This window comes from Rhamphochromis sp. 'chilingali' (assembly GCF_963969265.1).
Source record: "Rhamphochromis sp. 'chilingali' genome assembly, chromosome: 1".
Taxonomy (NCBI): domain Eukaryota; kingdom Metazoa; phylum Chordata; class Actinopteri; order Cichliformes; family Cichlidae; genus Rhamphochromis; species Rhamphochromis sp. 'chilingali'.
In genome coordinates, this window is record NC_137929.1 from 11,901,021 (window position 1) to 11,921,633 (window position 20,613).

The window sequence follows — 20,613 nt, forward strand, 5'->3', positions numbered from 1 at the left end:
CTAAAAGCACTGCCCATCTAATGATGCTGGAGGATGAAGAAAAGGGAATTATCCTAATTCCAGAGACCACAGCAATGGCTGAAAGTCTGAAGAGATGTCCTGCAGGGAGGACGTGAAATGTCACTGTGGATAGTGGAGGTCCAAATGTACCCGAGTGAACCAAACACTGGAAAACTGGAGAATCCCCAAGAGTGTTGGGGTGATTGTGAAGACTAGCCTATCCATTCACTTAAACACTGGAACCCAAAGCAAAATCAAATATACATTATATAGATATAAAAACAACTGGGCTGTAAAATCCTTAAAATATCTTAATAAAAACCACGTCTGCTTTCAAGGAGAAAATAAAACAGGCAGGTCAGCTCTGACTCCGTCTGTGCTCTCAATTTTTCCTGCTTTCAACAGAAGATGTTATTTGTAGCATTGAGTGACATCATCCTCACTATGATCTGTTACTCACACACTGCACTGCCATAAAAAGTATATTTATATTTATATAGAAACAAAAGCTAGAAAAACTATTTCCTGACAGATGTGTTTTTTCCTATCCCCCCTTTTCTTCCCAGTTATGCAGGTACACTATGACCAAAAGTCCAGACTCACAGTGATAAAGTTCAGGAACGTTTCTGTGTATTACAGCAAACACAGCAGTCTTTTCTCTGTATGTTTGACTTTATAAATTGATTTATTATGAGCAACGCAAATGTTAACAAATGGAGACACTAATTGTTACAGTCACAGCCTGCTGTCTTTAACAGGCTCAATATGTTTCTTGCCTTGATTGTGTGAGGATTTCTCCAAAATCCTCAGTGTTGATCACCGTTATTGACAGTCTGGTGTAATAAGTAGCTTTGTTTGGAATTGCTTCACAGGAAAGCATTATGAAGATGTAGTCATAGCCAAATTGGGCCAGCAGATGTCACTGTGGAGGAACTAAGAGGAGAACAGTGTGGCACATGCTCAAATGATCCAAAGTATTTATTAATCAAATCCCCCCCCCCCCCCCCCCCCCAAAAAAAATGGGCCCGATATCACAGAACTGTTACATGATATTAACCCGAAACTGTCAATTCACCTCTGTAGAGTGGGCAGTCAGAATGAAGCTCAATGAAGTTAATATCAAGTTGTAGATTGAAGCTGCTCTTCATATTTCTGGCCAGCAGATGTCACCACAGAGAGCAGTGTTGAAAAGCTTCGAGTAACCTGTTTCGATACAAGCTTCAGAAAGCTTCATTTGGTCATCGCGAACTTTTGGAACTCACCTGCATCGTAGATTAATCGCATCGTAGATCCCACACGGCCACGACCCAGAAGAAGACGAAGAGGACGCTAACGGTAGCACCAGCAAATATCGGAAAGGAGATACGATGACGTAATCAGAAAGCGCCGTAGACGTTAGCAAACCAGTTAGCTCCGTTAGCCCGCAATTTGAAAGGAGCTTACTGACAGCTTCGTAGGTCGTGTGGGCCAATGTTTTATCTTGGTAAATGACCCAGCAGCACCTCTGGTTCCTAGCAGCTGTTTGGTTTAGTCCTGGCTCGCCTTCATTATGACAGAGGAAGATGATTTACCAGCCAACTTTTTGACAGAGAAGATGCAGCACAGCAGTGGAGAGCTGGTCCCTCCCGACGGCCTGTGTTGGTTGTCAGTGCTGTTCTGTCTGATGCTGGCTTGTTTTTATGTTGGCAGCTTATATGTGTGGAGGAGTCACCTGCCGAGGTGAGCTACATACGCTTTATAGTGGGGCTTATTTGAAAGGAGAGTCAGTGAACTGCTTTCATTCCTGTATTATTTACCCATACTCAAGTTTGCATCAAGTTTGAATTAATATTTAATTAGAAATAACTGATCAGTCTGCATGTTTGTGGAGCATGTTAAAGAGTCACTGAAGAAAGGCTGGTGGCATCTGCAAGTGAGCTTTTTCACGCGGTTCCGTTCGTTTTATTGAGGAAATGTATCTTCTATGATAATCTTCAGTACTCATGTCACAGTGTGGCTACCAGTGCAGTAATGAAGCAATGACAGCTTCCTTGTTTCTGACTGGATTAACCTGTGAGGAGCTTCCAGGGCTGTTGCTACTTTACCTCCACCTGGGCACACTGCAGACCAGGTTTTACATGTGTCCTTGAACACAGCTGATTTAAGTGGCTAAACGACTCTTCAACCTCTCTTGAAGTTCTCCAGGCCTGGTAATGAATGAATCATTTGATTCAGGTGTGTTGACCCAGGGTGAGACCTAAAACCTGCAGGAGATGGGCCCTAGAGGCCTGGAGTTCTCCACCCCCGCTGTAGACTAGGACAGCTTCTTTTCTCAGGGTGTTTTTTAAACTTGAAGTAAAACTTGGTTCAGTTTTTCACTCACAGACGCACAAAGAATTTCCTGTCATCTGACAAGGGCATATATGGATGCAACAGTTGTCAGATTCTGGGCCAGAGCAAGTATTTAATAACAAAGTGGCCAATTGCAAAAGCAATATTTTCTTTGTTTTGCTTGACTCTGATTGTTTTTCTTTCGTTCCTGTGCTTGTATCAGGGGATCTTGAAATTTGAATGGCTACAAAATAGGGCTGCTAAATTTATGGAATCCTATTTGGCAACGACTTGATGGCAGTCGAGGCAAAAATCTAACAATGCAGAAGTTTGCACAAAAAATAATGGATTCCTTTCTGTGAGGAAAAATGAGTCCTTGGTTCATTCTGCAGCTAAGTGATACTTGTACTACAAAATGTTCATGCTCCACTATATCACAAGCACCTGGCTCAGGCTTTACTTTGAAGTTGTGTTGATTATGTTGCCACTCAAAATGGACCAGGGCAGAGACTAGATGGTCTCTTAAGTGTCACTGTGTGTAAAGATGCATGTATCCTGTCACCTATCATTGTGAATAGCAAACGCCACAGGACTATACTGCGATGTTCATATTAGCTGGCCCCAGTCATATAGGGAAAGAAAATGCAGATTCTCTAACCACTTGTGAGTGGTTTCTGGTAGTAGTTGTGAAGCTGATTACTAAAGCGCCAGTCAAATGGGCCTAAGACCCGTCAGTGACTCTCTGCTTGTTCCTAGGGAAAAGTGTTTATTCCAGGACTGAATGGTGAGTGGTTCATAGCAGTCGTGAGAATGTACAAAGATAGATGAGCTGTATAGTGCTACGCCATAAGTCTCCTTGCTACTAGAGCAGGGCGACATGGCCAAAAATATATATCACAATATATATTTGAAAATTTGTGATAACCTTATAACTGACGATATAATTTCTGCGAGACAAAGTAAAACTCCACAACTTTACTCGCGCAAAAACCCCCATCATCCATTTATTTTCACTTAAACAAGCAGCTGTTTTTTATGTGCATTAAAGCTGTATAAACATTTAACAGTGCAAATGCAAATTCCTGGCTGAAAGCTTAACCAAAAGGCATTTCCAGTAGAAATGTGCTGACATATCCTGAGCATAACCATGTATAATATCCACTGAAGTTAAAAAGAGCTGCTTTGCAACATTAAACTGCAGTGTGCCAAATAAAAAAATCAAATATGTATTTTTCGGACCATAAGATGCACGGGATTAAAGAAGTCCAGACGCCTTTGTTTCCCAGCTCCTTAGACAATAGAAACTCTCCTGTTTCTTCCCTCTTATCTACTGTGTTTGCACAGGTGTAGAGAGCAGCTGCTTACACCTGCCCACAGAGTCATAACAAGTGGATGGCACAAAGCTAATGCACCAAAACGCTGGCCTCCACCCTCCTGTTTGGTTTAACAACTGTTCTGGGAGGAAAATGTTGCACTGACAGTAACGTCAGACATTTAGCACTGCTGTCTTTGATGGTACTAATGTAGCAGAGACTGTGGCAGCTCATCGTCATCACCACTCCATTCATAGTGATGGGAACTGATAAGTGTTTAGTGATTCACAGATATCACTTATTGATTGTGTTAATGATTCTCACTGGTTCCCTCGAGACATTTACAGGCGTTAGTCTGCACGCTGTGGTCAGAGGTTTGTGCATGCTGGAGGTATTTCCCCTCTTTGTTGTGTTTGGGTCATTACTCAAAATAGCGATCTATCACACAGAACACTGCTCTTAGAGATAATGCAGTACATTACTTAAGTACTCCAGGTAATAGTAACTTTTACACTCTTTGCTGTGTTACTTTCTCTGTAAAATGATCTGAAATGAATTGTCTGATAATTACCACTTAACTGTAAACTGACCCAGGCACCACCACAAATCTCTATTAGAGAAAGATCATGTGTGTGTCCTCCTTTAGAATGCAAGTATGACCAGAAAGCAAAGATGAAAACCATCAACCAAAAAAGGAGACTTTAAAGCACGAGTGGGGAACTCCAGGCCTCGAGGGCCGGTGTCCTGCAGGTTTTAGACGTGTCCTTGATCCTTGAAGTTCTGCAGAGGCCTGGTAATGAACAAATCCTCTGATTCAGGTGTGTTGACCCAGGGTGAGACCTAAAACCTGCAGGACAGCGGCCCTCGAGGCCTGGAGTTCCCCACTGCTGCTTTAAAACGATCACCACAGTGATTTACAAACATGAGCCCGACTGCTCATCACTGCTTTTGCTACCAGTTGAAGGTCAAGGTCTGGCTGCTGGGCTCGGATCAGCATTCACTCAGCTTTTTAACTCCTCTGTCTTCTTGGATAGCTTAGGCGCAGCGAGCCGTCTGTGAAGATGCCAACGCTGTGTTAGCAGCATAACGAGGTGCTTCTGTCCCACACATCGTGCTCTTGTCTTTTTGTGCCATAAAAATATGTAGACTGTACCACTAATCAACTGAAATCAGCTGATTGTAGTGTAAGTGCCAGTGGAACCGATGAGCTGAACTGACAAGAAGACTAACAAAGACTTGAACTACTAGGGACCGCTTCTCAATTTCCATCCCTGCTCAGACTAGAACAGCACACCTGCCCCCACAGACTGAAGGAACATCTGTACTGCAGATGTTAAGAGATCTTAGTTTCCTTAGCAACAAGCGACAACTCTGCCCTTTTTTGTATATTTTTTCTGTATTTAGGGAGTAGTGTGGTTTGTTACCTATGTGTAACCCTAGATATTTCTATGTCCAGCCCAAAGACTTTCACAGGCTGGAGAGGAGGCCTGAATCTTTGAAATTCTACTATCATTTCCTTCATCTTACAGGTGTTCAACAGGAGGTCGTTTTTGTGACTTTTACAGGATCCTTATATTCAGAATTCTGTCCATTGTTAAAACCACAATGGCAGTATCATCTGAGTGTTTCTGGATGTGGCAGGACTCCGAATGGTATTTGAAGTCTGCTGTACGCGATGTGAAAGGGGACAGAGCCAGGACAGTCCCCTGTGTTGCCCCCGTGCTGCTCATTAATGTTCCAGAAACACAGTTTTCCAACCTGACTGTGGTCTTTCTGTCAGGTAGTCTGTAATCTCTGTGAGCTTGTCAAAGATCACATGAGTGCCAGATTTCTCCAGATGAGCTCGGGCACGGTGAAGCATGTAGAGGACGGGGGTCTCGTATGTTGTTGACCTGAAGTCACAGTCGGTGTAGAATCAGCTGTTCCAAGGTTTTCATGATGTGCGATGTGCGGGCCACTGCTCTGTAGGCGTTCAGTTCAGCTGGACACTTCATTTTTGGTACAGGATGTTTTCCACAATGTCAACACCTGCTTCATTTGTACTCAGATTAATGACACAGGTGTGAGAGGGGAAGGAGAAGGAGGGAGGGGGGGCTGTGGTGGAGAAACCTGAAATCTGATTAGGACCAAATATTTAAAACATTCTTGCACCAACTGAATGGATGTAAATTGCAGTGACCGTGTGATGCATGCTTCCACAGCTCACATACCTCCCAGATCACAACGACCACTAAATTAGACACTGAAAACTGTGGCGCTTGCAGACGGTCTTTTGAGTGCTCAGAGGAGAAAACGCTGTATAAGAACCAGCCCACTTACCACTTACCATTTAAATGGGCAACTTTAAAGCATGAAAAAACTGTTTCACAGCCCGCTGTTTAAATAGTTTTATTACAATGTAAATCCTGCCAGGCAACTGCTGTTGTGAGTTATAGATCTATCAGTAAGACTGAATGGGGCTGAAATGAACCTGAAAACTTTTGGGTTGTTTCTGTCTTCAGCACGACTCCATGCAGCGCGGCTTTTATCATTCACATTGATACCAGAGTGTGTCTGCGACGCATCACTTTACATTTGCAGATTTGTTATTGGTTGGAGGATTTTAATGTGCTTCTCTATGTGTGCATTATTAAACCAAAGCTCCTCCATCTTATCAGCACACAGAAGCTGTTCGTATCTCCTGCTTGTGTGCTTGGGATAACGTTCTGTGCGTGTCCCCTGTCCTCAGGGACCATCCTGCTGTCATAAAGAGACGCTTCACCAGCGTCCTGATTGTGTCAGGGCTGTCGCCCCTGTTTGTGTGGGCATGGAGAGAATCTGCAGGCGTCGTGGTGAGTTGAGATCTTGGATAACTGTGCTGTGTTCCAGTACCTCAGGATGGACATTTTGTGCTGCGTTGTATCACAGTTTCTGTTTTCATTTGTGTGTCAGAATGGCCCGTCTTTGCTGGTTCTCATGGGAATCCGGTTTGAAGGCCTCATTCCTGCCATTATACTTCCTCTGCTCCTCACCATGGTAAGAAACAGCCAGTGTGCTTACCTAACATTACTACTGGGTTAGTACATGTTCATCGTTAAACTGCTTGATTGGAATATTTTGGGAAAGAAAACATTTATTTTTCTGTAGTTTAAATGATGAAAACATCAGTTGTGGGAAACATGCACGCTTTTGTGTCCTTGTAATGTCACTCAGAATAAAATATGAGAATGTATAGAAACAATTTCAAATAATAATTTAAATTGTTACTTTATTAATGTTCACACACTTATTTTCAACCTAAAATATTCACAAATGTGATATTTATACAAATATACTGAGAACTGTGAATCTGTAGTTAAATATTTTAGTGTTGCTTTCATTCGTACTTACATTCACCTACAACCACAGCAGAAAAGTAGCCAGGGAGATGAAGAAAGGAGGCGGAAATACCCAGAGTCTATGAGTTCAACAAACAGGCTGGTGGCAAAAACAAAAAGGCTTATAGTGACTCACATGTGAGGCTTGACACTGAGGAAGGAGAAAAGGACTTCTACCATGTGGCTAGACAGAGTCATAGAGAGTCTTGAACGAATGTACTGAAGAGGTGGAACCTCTTGAGGAGCTGGAGGAAAGAAAAAGGAGAGTGAAGAGGATGGATGGAGGACAGCGAGGGCAACGCTGGCAGCTGGTCTAGATGACATGTCTGTGGGGGTGTGTGGATGTTTAGAAGAGATTTCAGTGAACCTTTTAACACAAGTATTTAGTCTTGGAAAGTGGGAGGATACCTAGAGATAGAGAAGTGATGGTTTTCAAGAACAAGGGCGATGTGCAGAGCTGTTGTAACTATGGAGGGATAAAGTTGATGAACCATATCATGAAGCTATGGGAAAAAATATTGATGTTCGGTTATGAAGAGAGGTGATGATCAATGATCAGGGCGAGGGCTTCGTGTTGAGAGATAACACGACAGATGTTTGTTTTCAGAGTGTTGTTGAAGTATAAAGAAGGTCAGGAGTCGTACTGTCTTTGTGGATGTATAGAAAGCTTATGATGAGAAGGAACTGTGGCCCCACATGAGGAAATCACGAGTTCCAGTGAAGTATGAGGACAGCGAGACAGTGGTGACGTGTGCAGTAGGAATGCTAAAACAATGGTTTGAGTCAGGTGAGAAACTCGAGATGCAAGAAAGACACAGATGCTCGGATTTGTTTGACTTTCAGATTCAGCTTCCTTTACTGTCATTCAGTCAGTGCTCACAATTACACTGCTGAATGACATTATGTGGACAGAGGAGAAAACATACATTTTATATGCAGCTCTGGTAATGGCAGCAACATCTCAAATATTTGGAAGTACTTTTATTTGTCTGGCCATGTGCTGCAGGTCCTGTTTCTGGGCCCACTCATGCAGTTGGCCATGGATTGTCCGTGGAGCTTCACCGATGGGATCCGGGTGGCCTTTGGTGAGCCAACAAGCTGTGCTGTGTTTTATTCTTGATTCATGATTTTAGATCTGTTTCTAAATTTGGTTTACACCTGTTGCTCTCGCTTCTTCCTCTAGACCCGTGGTTCTGGATGTTGTGTGCCAACGATATGCGGTGGCTGAGGAATCAAGTGGTGGCGCCGCTAACTGAGGAGCTGGTGTTCAGAGCATGCATGTTGCCCATGTTGGTGCCCTGTGCTGGTCCTTCTACCGCTATCATAACCTGCCCCCTCTTTTTCGGAGTGGGTGAGTGCAAGTTTTTTCCAGCTTAGCCACAAGTTGTTTATTTATTTTTCTGTTTTTATTCAGCCGTTTTAAAAACTTCACAATGTGCTGAAATAAATACTCAAAAGTCCCATCGAGAGGGCCGATGTGCGTTTATCATCTTCCATATTGAGTTGACTGGTTCAGCTGCCCGTCAGTACCAGATCAACTGCCGCCTGCATGTTCGAAGGTAACTGCTTGGACAAACTGCCCGAAATGTGTTTACAGAAACATTTCAGGGATTTTGAGTCATTCTGCACTCCAGATGCGTTAATTGTGTTAAATTGTTTTTTTACTGGTTTTACTGTAATTATGAATTACAATAAAACCAGCTAAGAAGAAATAAATACACGAGCTTCTAATTTACAAAATATTGCACCAATGGAAGAAAGCAGTTCTGCATATTTGTTTAATATTGAAAGATGTGTCCTTCTCAAAAATGATTCCTCGCTGTTACTGCAGGCCGAGTCAGTGCCACCCAGAGTGTTTAGCTCTTAGCTGGAGGAGCAGCAGCTCTGAACGGGCTCAGGAGACACTAACGAGGGAAGCGAAACAAAGTGTCCGTAAACTCGGCGGGGATGCACGCTTCGATTCACCTGGCAAATATACTGCCAACAACACGGATGAACTGCAGCTACTCAAAGGCTTAAAATCAACTTTTCCAGATTTGCAACTTTGTGCTTCTCTAAAAGCTAAATAGGTGACTACATCCCCGGCTGCTTGTGGATCGTTATACAGAGCTTTCTGAAAGAGGAGGCGAAATCTGTTTGTATATAAACAAAGGTTGGTGTTTAGATGGCGCAGTGTTGGGAAAGAAACATGCAGTCCCTCACCTAGAGACCATTATCACTGAGTTTAAATCATTTCATACTCCACAGGAGTTCACCTTGTTAGGCCTGTGTTAGCAAAGCATCATATACCGAACACTGAGGACAACACCTGGACTCCCTGCTCGTTGTTCTTCAGACATGAGAATTCAGCCAGCACATGAACTGTCCACCAGGGACAAAAGCACCTCTGTCCCCCATCTGCTGTAGTCTGATCACTGCCTGGTTCATCCTCTCCAGACTTACAGGCAAAATCTGAGCTCTGTCGCTACCCTGTTTACAGGACACTAGCCTTTATACCCACCATTACAGCGCAGGAAGCCCTGCAGTTTTCTTCTGAACGATGGTGTCGCCACTCAGACAATATCGCTGCAAAAGAGCACAAGTCAAACAAAGAAGCCACGACTTTGAGTGCTTTTTGGAAAGTTTTTTCCCCCTAACTTTTGTGTTGATTGGAAGTAGCAGTGTGTATAATAAGTAATACAGAGTGTGTTCCAATAATGTCTGTGTTGAAGTTGCAGCATGTCTGAGTGCCTGCTCTGTCCTCTCTTCCAGCTCACTTCCACCATGTGATTGAGTTGCTGAGGTTCAGACAGGGCACTCTGTTGGGTATTTTCGTCTCTGCAGGTGAGAACATCTTTTTCACTGCGTTTATTGTGACTTCATCACAGGATAGCAGGAAGATGCACTTTTGTTCTTCTGTTTTGCACCAGTGTTTCAGTTTTCCTACACGGCAGTGTTTGGAGCCTACACAGCCTTCATCTTCATCAGAACAGGTAAGAGGCTTTCCTTCACTATTCTTGTTCTTGGAGCGTCCCGTCGGCCCGGCGCTGGGTGGTATGATTAAGTTTGGGTTTTCTGAGCCGGGCTGTCCAAGCCTGGGCTTAAGAGCGTTTACAGAAATGTTGTCTGTCATCAGTCCTGAAGCAGCAATTAACCTGAGATAAACTAAATGAAAGAAACTTACCAGTACGTCATTTTAAAATAAAATGCACAGATCAGCCATCGTATGAGCCAACAGATGTGCATTACTGGGAAAAATATATCTGCTGTATGTGAAAGAGGATTTAAGATCATTTGTGCATAGCTTTCAACGTTGAAGTGCACTGAATGTTTTTTACAGTTACAAAATAATTGAAGGTTTACTGAATATGGACAAGTTTGATTTGCCATATATGGTGACATGCAAAAGTTTGGGCACCCTTTTCCTTCATAAATGATTGGTTGTTTGGATCAGCAGTTTCATTTAAATATATCATATAGCAGACGAACACAGTGATATTTGAGAAGTGAGACGAAGTTTCTAGGATTTACAGGAAGTGTGCAATAGTTACTTAAACTAAATCAGGCAGGTGCATAAATCTGGGCACCCCAACAGAAAAAATAAATCAATATTTAGGAGATCCACCTTTGCAGAAATACCGCCTCCACTTCTTATAGCTTCCAATGAGAGCCTGGATTCTGGTTGAAGGTATTTTGGACCTTTCGTCTTTACAAAACGTCTCCAGCTCAGTCAGGTTTGATGGTTTCCGAGCACGGACAGCTCTCTTTAACTCACACCACAGATTTTCAATAACATTCAGGTCTGGGCTGAGATGGCCGTTCCAGAGCGTCGGACTTGTTCCTCTGCATGAACGCCTTAGTGGGTTCTGAGCAGTGTTTCGGGTCGTTGTCTTGTTGAAAGATCCAGCACCGGTGCAACTTCAACTTTGTCACTGATTCTTGAACATTGTTCTGAAGAATCTGCTGATACTGAGTGGAATCCATGCGACCCTCAACTTTAACAAGATTCCCAGTCCCTGCACTGGGCACAGCCCCACAGCATGATGGAAGCACCATCACAGTTTACTGTGGGCAGCAGGTGTTTCTCTTTAAATGCTGTGTACTGTTTCTGCCATGCTTTGTTATGCCCAGATAACTCAATTTTAGTCTCATCAGTCCACAGCACTTTATTCCAAAATGAAGCTGGCTTGTCCAAATGTGCTTTAGCAAACCTCAAACCTCTGTTTGTGGAGTGTGTGCAGAAAAGGCTTCTTCTGCTTTACTCTCCCATACAGCATCTCCTGTGCAAAGTGCGCTGAATAGTTGAACGATGCACAGTGACTCCATTTGGTGTGTGGGTTGACTCTGACTGTTCTCACCATCCATCGCCTGCTTATCTAAGGTTTTCCTTGACCTGTCACTTCCGGCCTTAACTAGAACTGTGCCTGTGGTCTTCCATTTCCTCACTATGTTCCTCCCAGTGGAGGTGATAGCTTTTTGTATCCTTCCCCTAAACCATGATGTTGAACATGGTTTGTTTTCAGGTCATTTGAGAGCTGAGGCTCCCATGTTGCTGCTCTCGAGAGAAGATGCAAAGAGGAGAAAAACTTGCAACTGGCCACCCTCAATACGCTTCCTCATGGCTGGATTCATCTGTGTATGTAGGTCAAGGGTCAATGAGCTTACCAAACAAATTTTATGTTTCAATAATTAGTGCTGAAGGCATCCAAACCAATAAAACAACGCGGGTGCCCACATTTATGCACCTGCCTAACTTAGTTGAAGTAACTATTGCAAACTTTCTGTAAATCCTGTAAACTTCATTTCACTTCTCAAATATTGTGTTTAAATGAAACTGCTGATCCAAACAACCAGCGATTTATGAAGGAGAAACATGAAAATTATTAACTTATTAACTTATAATTAACTTTTGCATACCACTTTAATTGAGTAAAACCTAAAAATAAAATGTTTTCCATATTAAACAGTCGTATATAAAGGCCTATGGTATATGTAGTTAACTGTTCGGGACACTGCAGCCTGCAGCTTGTTCCACAAGCCTACGTCATAGTTTATCCTTGTCTCCAGCAATGTTATATGTGCGGGATTTAGAGACATTAAGTTAATAAGTGTGATGAAGTAATTTAATTTGCTGTAGCAGTTATGCGCTGGACGTTGGTGTCATTGGCCTTGGATGAGTGTTTAAAGTGTCACACAGTGCACAGGGTGGCCAGTGTGGCCTTGCAGTGTGGAGCAACTGCTCCGTCTACCAGTAGCTCATGTATTGAGTGTGCCTGTTCATCGTACTGTGGTACTGAGGTAGGTTACAGGCCGGCAGTTGGATGAGAGCGCTCTCTTCTGTATATAAACTATACTCTTCATCACTCAGCAGTTTGGTGTCCAAGCTGCACGTTAGCTGATTATCTAAAATTCTTTCCTCTTGTCCAAAATGTTCTCTTCTGTCTTTAAAACACAGTTTTAATATTTTCAGTTACAGGATTTAAAGGATTATTTTTAAATCAAAGCATTTGTTTTTCGCCTGTCACAGCTGAATGGGAAGCTGACGGAAGCTGTAACGCTGTCAACCAGTGGGAGTAAATGGCTGTTTTTTCTGTCTGTTACAGGCCACCTGATTGGTCCGGTACTTTGCCACTCCTTCTGTAACTACATGGGTTTCCCTGCCATCAGCACAGCTCTGGAGCACCCTTACCGACTCACTGTCCTCTCCTCCTATTTGCTGGGGGTCCTCCTCTTCTTTCTCCTTCTGTTCCCCTTCACCGACCCCTCCTATTACAGCCTCCCAGTCTGCACCCTCACCTCCTTTCCCAGTTCCTCCTGCCTCTCCTGATCCTTGTCCCACCCTCACATTTCTACTGTTGTCAAGAAGTAATGGAGGGTGTTTTTGCTTTTTTGACTTTTTTTTTTTTCCTCATTAGCGTTAAGAGTTAAGGTCTGTTGGGCCAACAGTGACGACTCTGTTGCCACAGAGACGGGAGGAACTCTGTAGACCTGTTCCTCGGTCTGTAGACACTTTGTTTGTCTGTATTTATGTGGCACCAGTCCTGTAACTGGTTCTCATGGTGTGCAGAAGTTAGAGTCGCGTTGCTGAGACTAAGCTGAGAATAAACTGGGACAGTCGATTTCCAAAGACAGCTCATGTGTCCTACACTGCCACACAGATACAGGATAGTGCAGCAGAACTGACATAACACAGATGAGCAAGTTGTCCTTAGAATGCTGGTACATCTCTGTGATAAGGTACCACAGTATACTCTGTGATGGACTCCATTCGGTCTGACTCGTTTCCTGTGAGTCTGCTTTGCTGCACCTCATGTTTTCATTATTACGATGGCTGCAATCACCTCACTGACATCACAGGACAGGTTGGAAACAAACGTACTTCCTGCTCCTTTCACCTGGCTCGTTGTTTGTGAGAAACATGACTAATTTATATTTTCAACAAATAGTCCGTTGTATATTGTGTATGTGCAGAGCGATTGCTAAGTTGCTCATGTCAGTTGCTAATTATTTTCACTTTTGTGCCAGTTTTCCACGGCAGGTTCCAGTTTGTAATCTAGTCTCTGTTTAAAATGAGATTTCTTAGACTTTCCTACATCGTATGTGTGCAGACTGAGTAGGACTCATTTAATTTAGCTTCAACTAAATCAAACCCCAACACTTTGGGCATAATTTAAGAGAGAAGCAAGCAACGTGAACACGCTTTACTACAAACAAGAGCTAGTCAGTGTTGCTGAAATTAGTCACCAGTACATGCCCAAAGGACAAAAGGTTTGTCGCTGTTTTAACCATCGTTCGCCATCAGCAGGCAGAAATACAAGCACTCAGGATTGTCGCTGTTGATGGCGCCCTCTTAAATAAACCAGATTATGTAAACCACTTATTTTTACATCATATTGAAGCCAAACAAATACATTCAGCAAAAACTGAATAAAACCCAAGTAAACAGGAAGCTTTGAGTAAATCTCAGTGACCTCAAGGTCAGAGGTCAGGTTCTCTAACACTCTTGTGAACACAAAAACTATATCATAACTAAGTCGTCTAGGATTTTCAAATTGATGCAGTTGGTGCGTCTACTAAAAATCCTGAAAGAGTTTGATTCTCAGTGACCTTGACCTCAGGGTCGGAGGTTTGATAGCAAATGTGCATCTATAAGTAGCTCTGGCAGCAGCTGGTATTTTTAAAGAGGGTAGCATCTGTGACCAGTCAGTGACTAATAAGATGATAAGCCCCAACTGGGAAACTCCTGAATTGAACCCTGAACGGCACAATGTGCAATGTACAGAGGTACATTTCATTAAAGTGCAAAGTGGTTTAGATACTATGGTTTAACTATTACCTGACCTGTGCATGATTAAGAATAATCATGAGAGAATAGTTACAACAATCAAACTCAAGCTTTAGCTGTTTGCACCAGACTTCTGTGACACAACAGTGTGCCCTGACCCTTCTTCTTAGTGACAGACTGGTACAGTCGCCCAGTGTCTCTGCTTGCTTCATGTCCACTAGTAAGCCAGTCACAGGTTAAAGCTAATGTGAGACTGGAGAAAACAAACAACTAAACAAAAAACCCAGAAAACTTGAAGACACAAAGCTGCACTCTTACTGTGAAGACAAAGTAGATTGCTCTGACCTTCAGCAATAAGTCCTACGTATGGAAAAGCTTGTAGATTGATCTTCAGTCAGTGAAATATGTCATTTTTGTTCGCATCTAATTCCAAACATTTTTCATGTGGCGTGTTTTGTCTCGGCCTTACCTCCCTGAAGCTGTCAGTCGAGGGCAGCGAAGCACTTTGGGAAATGCAGAATGAACTGATTGTAAGGAACAAAGGACCTTTCAGTTCTGTTTATCATCCCGATGGCATCAGTCATCTGGTACTGAAAAATCATTTCCCTCGAACTTATCTCCTTGTCTGCTTCCTACTTTGACTCATAAGTGCTTGATTGCTCTGTTCAGTCCAGGCAGGTAAAAAGCGACGTGCACACCTGATATTCACTATTATAGCAGAAACTTGGAGCAGTGGTGAACCTTCCCAGAGTGGCCAGCCTACTAATATTAGACCAAGAGTGCATCAATGACTCACCCGGGAGGAAACAAAAGAACCCAGAACAACATCTAAAGAATTGCAGGCCTGACTTTCCTCAGTTAAGGTCAGTGTTTGTCATTGAAGAATACAAAAAGAGGAAAAAATGGCCTCTGTGGGAAAGTTCAGAGGTGGAAACGAGGGCTGACCTAAACAACCACAAATACTTCTGGGAAAATAGTTTGTGCACCTGTGAGACAAAAAGTCAAGCCTTTTGGAAGACTACCCTCTCAGTATATCAGGTGTAAAACTAACACTTAATTTCCTACAAATAACATCATGCCAACAGTCAAACATGGGTGGTGGTGGTGGTGTAACTGTCAGGGCTGCTTTGTTGCTTCAGAGTGAGCAACATGACCTGTAACGACGCTGTTGGTGGTCGAAAACCTTTCATTGTGTCTGAATTAAAACAATTTTGCAGAGAAGAATGGGCTGAAATTCCTCCACAACAACGTGAACAACTCTGGTTGTGTAGTTATTGCTCCCAGTACTACACAACCAGTTACAATATTTAGGAGGCACCACTAGACACACCGTCTGCCAGTTTCCATATGGCTGTGTGGTGAAATATTTGATTACTTACCCCAGTTTATTTGTATAACTGCTGAATAGAAACAGTGCTGGCCTGGGCGTCAGTTTCACATTGATGTTATGATCCACCCTGTTCCAAAACACAGCGCCTGAACTTTTTATTAATGGGGTTTTTCTTACATTTTACTGAAAGGTCTAGAAGATTATATTATTATTTTATTTTCCAGTAATACAAAATAGTGTGCAGAGTCCAGTAGCCTCGTGAAGGAAGACTTAATTCAAATTAGATCCAGTCTGGTAATCAAGTCACACACTGTGCTGGGTGATTTACTCACGATTCTTTTAGTAATATCAATTTACAAGAGTCAATCCACAAACAATGCATGCCAGTCAATTCAGTTGCATTTACAGATAAGGGCAGGAACGATTGTCCCCAGCTTGTTAGTATTTGTTTTGGTCTTCACAACGAGCACTGTATGGTTTGGGCTGTCGTGTTGGAAGACGAAACGATGACCCAGGTCCAGTTTTGCTGCTGACTGCTTGAGTTGTGCTTTATCATCTTCACATATCCTTCTTCATGATTCCTTCCTTGACAAGATTCCCAGTTCCAGACACACTGAAGCAGCCCCGCAGCATGATGTTTGACTGCAGGGATGGTGTCCCTTGGGGTGTGTGGTCTTTGTGACCAGAGCGCTCCAATTTCATCTAATCTGGTCAAAGAGCATATTTGCAGCATGCACCATTTTTCTCAGGGTTCTCCTTCGATTACTTCAGTCTGGCTTTTTCTTGGTCTGCAGTCCTTTACTGATTCCAAGCTTGGCTAAGTCTAGAGTCTTGGCAGTTGTTCCGCGGTCTTGAGAACATCTTTTACTAGTTTCCTTTCCAGAGTCTTTGAAATGGTTCACCTCCTCGTCTACCGTGTTTTATTTGTGCGCTGTGTGGTTCTCCTTGAGTTTCTCGATCATACTTCTTATGCCAGTTTTGAAACCCAGTGATAACTTTGTATAGCCATCTCCTGCTTTGTGAGCATCAACCATTCTTCTCCTCAAGTCTTTCTTTTCATTTTGGTGTGATGTTTGACGACTTGAGCCCTCGCTAAAGTCTGTGTATAAGTCAGAAGATGACTCTCAGTTTTATAAGAAGTTAAAGCACATCTTTGCAGAGCGGGGCTTTGTGCAGGGGCCCAATAAAGTCAGTTTGTCAGGGGGATAACTACATTGAACTTTGATTCTGCTTTTATGTGCAAATAGAAGTAATATGTGCTTTCTAAAGAATTTAAAAATGCTATTTTGAAAATCCAATGCTCTGTCAAAAAAGACAAACTGAAAATATTTTTGTCCTCATCTGTGTGTCTCTATAAAATGACATTCTTTATGTAAATGTGTTGCCAACAACAGTCACAGACAGATATCTGAACAGTTAAAGCTGCACTCCACACCTCTGCAGAGTGAACATTAAGGCTAACAAGCCAGATGTTGAGTATTGAAAGGAAGGGTGTCAATGCAGAACATCCCATCCTGTGTTTAATATATTTCTAAAAGTAGATTCAATTCAGTTCAGTTTTATTTATATGGCTCCAAATCACAACAACAGTTGCCTCAAGGTGCTTTAAAGTTTAAGTCGTCAAGTTTGCTTGCTACCATTTTGCTAACATCCTGTATGATAGAGGCATGCAGTTTCCCTTCTGCCACAAACACACCAGATGAGCCACTGCTTCTACAGCTAGTTTAACTTGATCGAACCCAGAGGATGAAAGTAACAGCCTGAGAGTTAGATACTTGATTATTTATTATTTTGGATGTATGGCTTTAATGCGTTCATTAGAAAAACATCTATAAAATCAAGTGTTTCATGTTTCTGTCGTTGACAGAAGAATGAGCTGCTACATGTGAACATGTCTGTCATTCCTAAACACGATGCGATACTTTGGGTAAGACCTTTGAATTATAGCTGAAAATCTATAACTTGACTGTTTGATTAAAATCCACTTGATTCACTGAAGTAAACAGAGGCAGCATTACAAAAACTCTTGTCTAATTCTGGGCCTACCTCTATGCAGAAATAGGATTATTAATCATATATAATAAACTGTGAAGCTTTCAGAATCTTAAGAAAAACTCAGCACAAATTTGGTCTTGCTGGCTTGCACTACTTGAGCCCAGAGGATGTAAACATGTTCCAGTAATACCGGCATCATTAACAGACTGGTTCTTATATAGTGCTTTTCCACTCGACTGGAGCACAACATGCCTCATTCACACCAGCTCTAAAATTCAGTTCAATCATTTATTGGAGAACAAATTGGTTTTCAGTGTCATGTCTAAGCATACAGACTGAGATGGCCCGGGAACAAACCACCAACCTTCCAGTTGGTGCATGACCTGACCTGAGATACAGAGTCACACTTACACATGGGGGATCTATTTTACTGGGTTAAATCACTAGCATCTTAGTGCAAACACATAAACTGATTAACACCAGGTTATGTTCAGAGTTAGGGTTTAAAATCAGGAAAAGCATGCAGTTATTTTTAAATTTTGATTTAAGTGCTGTATAGATCGACTGCTGTAAGAATATATTTATATATGCAAACTGATAATCAGTACTCTCCTAATCCCGACTGAATGAATCCCAGATTTCCTGGCTTTACCCAAAATGAAAATGCAACCCATGAAATGAGGCGACACGTCCTGAAATAAAAGCTGAAACATGGTTTCTGCAACTGCTCAGTTATGTGGCCACTCACACATCAAATCAACAAATGCATACGCATGCTGGGGGCCGGTAGCATCAGTTATAGTTCTTTGTGAGCATGTGTAGTGTGAGTACAGATCCTGTCCTGGTTTGATTCACTGTCTTGCCTCTGACGTTACCTCACAGAGACTGGATATACCCTTCATACCAGGTGGAAGCAGCAGTTTCCATCTAATTATTCTCTCTGAGACCAAATAGTCGTAGTATTTTCTCCTCGTCTTCGTTTGACTGCAAGTGTTTCACTTTCCTCCCACTGACATTACCTTGAAGATGTGGGATTGATGATCAGACTGAAGCACTGGTTTGAGGCTTTTCTTTGTTTGTTTTTCCTTCTTGTTTTGGTTTGTTTTTTACTGTTGTTGGAGAAAAATACTTCCTCAGCCAATAGTGAGTATTTGCTACTGAAGATGCACAACCTGTACATGTGAAAGAATAGGCAGAAGGCAGAGTCTATTTTTGCTTAAACGGCTCCTTATTTTCATACAGAAATGCAAAGGACGATTGTTTCACACGTGCATATGTGAAATCTGAGACATCTGCTGAATCCAAACTCCACATATTTGTATCGAGCACTATATTTTGTAATCAGATGTATTTTGGTGACAGTGTACAGATATGTGCATGTATTTTATGCTCACTGTGTCCCACTTGTTTTACAGTTATAGGCTACAGAACCATGTTTTAGTACAACAGTCTTTTACAGGAATTTTGCATTTACTGCAAAATATAAATTTGTAAATAAAGAATGTCGTTTTATAAAACTGCCAGCGTCTGTGCTTTTGTCTCTTAAACATTGACTGTTAAGTAATCTTGTCCTTTGTCTTTTTTTAAAGCAAGACAGTCCCTTTGATCCAACGACAAAGTACTGTATCCTACACAGCGGTCCCTCGTTTATCGCGGGAGTTTCGTTCTAAAAATAACATCCGATGGGTGAAATCCACGAAGTAGCCAACTTAATTCTTTACAACTATTATAGATGTTTTAAGGCTGTAAAACTTCTCACACTTTATAGACTTTTCTCATACAGGCACGAACATTTTCACACTTTTCTCTCTTGTTTAAACTCTCAAAGTTCAAACCTTCGTAGAAACATAAGTCCAGTATTATAGAATGAAACCAAAGATCAAACCCTGTTTTCAGGTCCACAAAATGGGAATAGAGAACTCAACATTAATGAATCAATGGTACGGAAGTAGAGGACGTAAGAAGAATGAGTTTTGTTTCATTTAATGCGCCTTATAATCTGGAAAATACGGTAATTCTACCTTCCTTTAGCATGTCTAGAAATCCAACGACCTGCTCTACCTCCTGAGCTACTACAGCCACCCCGTCAAGGCAAAATCCGTTTCCTTGACGGGGTATATTGAGATGTAGTGACAGCAGCAGCTGCTTCTATCCATGGTTTCATTTTTCCTGGTAGTACCCAAAGCTCATGATGAAGCTCAGGTAAGAAAATGGGTGCACAGTTGTGTCAGTGTCCAAATATATATGGACCTGACTTTTGTTTTTTTACTTGTTTACTGAGTCACATTCCAAGTAGAGTTATTTAATGGACATGGACATAATGTGTCGAGCACAGATGCTTTAATTTGAGGGTATCCACATTCAAAGTGGATGAAGAGTTTAGGAGTTTCATCAATCTGTAGAACAGAATCAGTCTGGTCCTTTGAATATGTGTATTTAATTTCTTTACACTCCAATCTGTGAAATGAATCGTGTTATTGTTCTGTAGTATGTCAGGTTGTTCTGCACAGTGTACGTTTGCATGGGATTAATGAAGACTGTCATTTTTAGAAACTTCCACCAGAAAATTAAAAATGTTATTGTTTGGCTTTTTCAGTGTTTTATTTGATCCTGAGGAAATCGGTTTGGCTGAGATTAAAGTTATAGTTTTCACGCAGCTGAATAAACGTCACTCAGAAAACGGATTAAACAGAAGTGTGAGACGGTCGAGAGTTTACTCCAGTGTCCTGTTATATTTTAGATAGCAAGGAGCAGACGGCCGAGTTTATTAAACTCCACCGAGACAGCGGTGACGCAAATCAGAAGGTTAGACCGTCCCATTTCACAGCCTCGCGGCCTTATCGGTCTTTGAAGGACCCGGCCCACGAAGGCTGGGTCCTCTGAAGGATTGGGCCTAGGAATTGGGACACAGCACTAGTCCTCCTTTATCCTTGGTTCTTTACTGGTTCTTTGTTTACTGTGCTTCACACAGCCTGATGAGGAGAAGTGGTACAGAGTGAAAATGATGAACTAACGGTGTAAGTTTTATTTCGGAGCTCCGCGTTT

General features: G+C 42.1%; 2 protein-coding genes across 6 annotated transcripts in view; one reads left to right on the top strand and one right to left on the bottom strand.

The window, feature by feature from the left end:
- Positions 1 to 1,365, bottom strand: part of peli3 (pellino E3 ubiquitin protein ligase family member 3) — a 42,135-nt gene extending 40,770 nt beyond the window's left edge. For 4 of the 5 annotated variants that reach the window (XM_080905861.1, XM_080905858.1, XM_080905853.1 and 1 more), the window contains exon 1: positions 1,263 to 1,365. The gene's annotated coding sequence lies outside the window, so the exon portion shown is untranslated. The remainder of the gene's footprint in view (positions 1 to 1,262) is intronic. The other variant, XM_080905859.1, reaches the window with a different exon arrangement.
- rce1a (Ras converting CAAX endopeptidase 1a) lies at positions 1,307 to 13,204 on the top strand. Its single transcript, XM_080905961.1, has 8 exons — positions 1,307 to 1,719; positions 6,352 to 6,454; positions 6,555 to 6,638; positions 7,986 to 8,064; positions 8,163 to 8,330; positions 9,731 to 9,802; positions 9,889 to 9,951; positions 12,562 to 13,204. Exons 1-8 carry the CDS (start codon positions 1,550 to 1,552, stop codon positions 12,783 to 12,785), a joined length of 963 nt encoding a protein of 320 aa, XP_080762087.1. The 5' UTR covers positions 1,307 to 1,549; the 3' UTR covers positions 12,786 to 13,204.
- Positions 13,205 to 20,613: the final 7,409 nt, after the last annotated feature.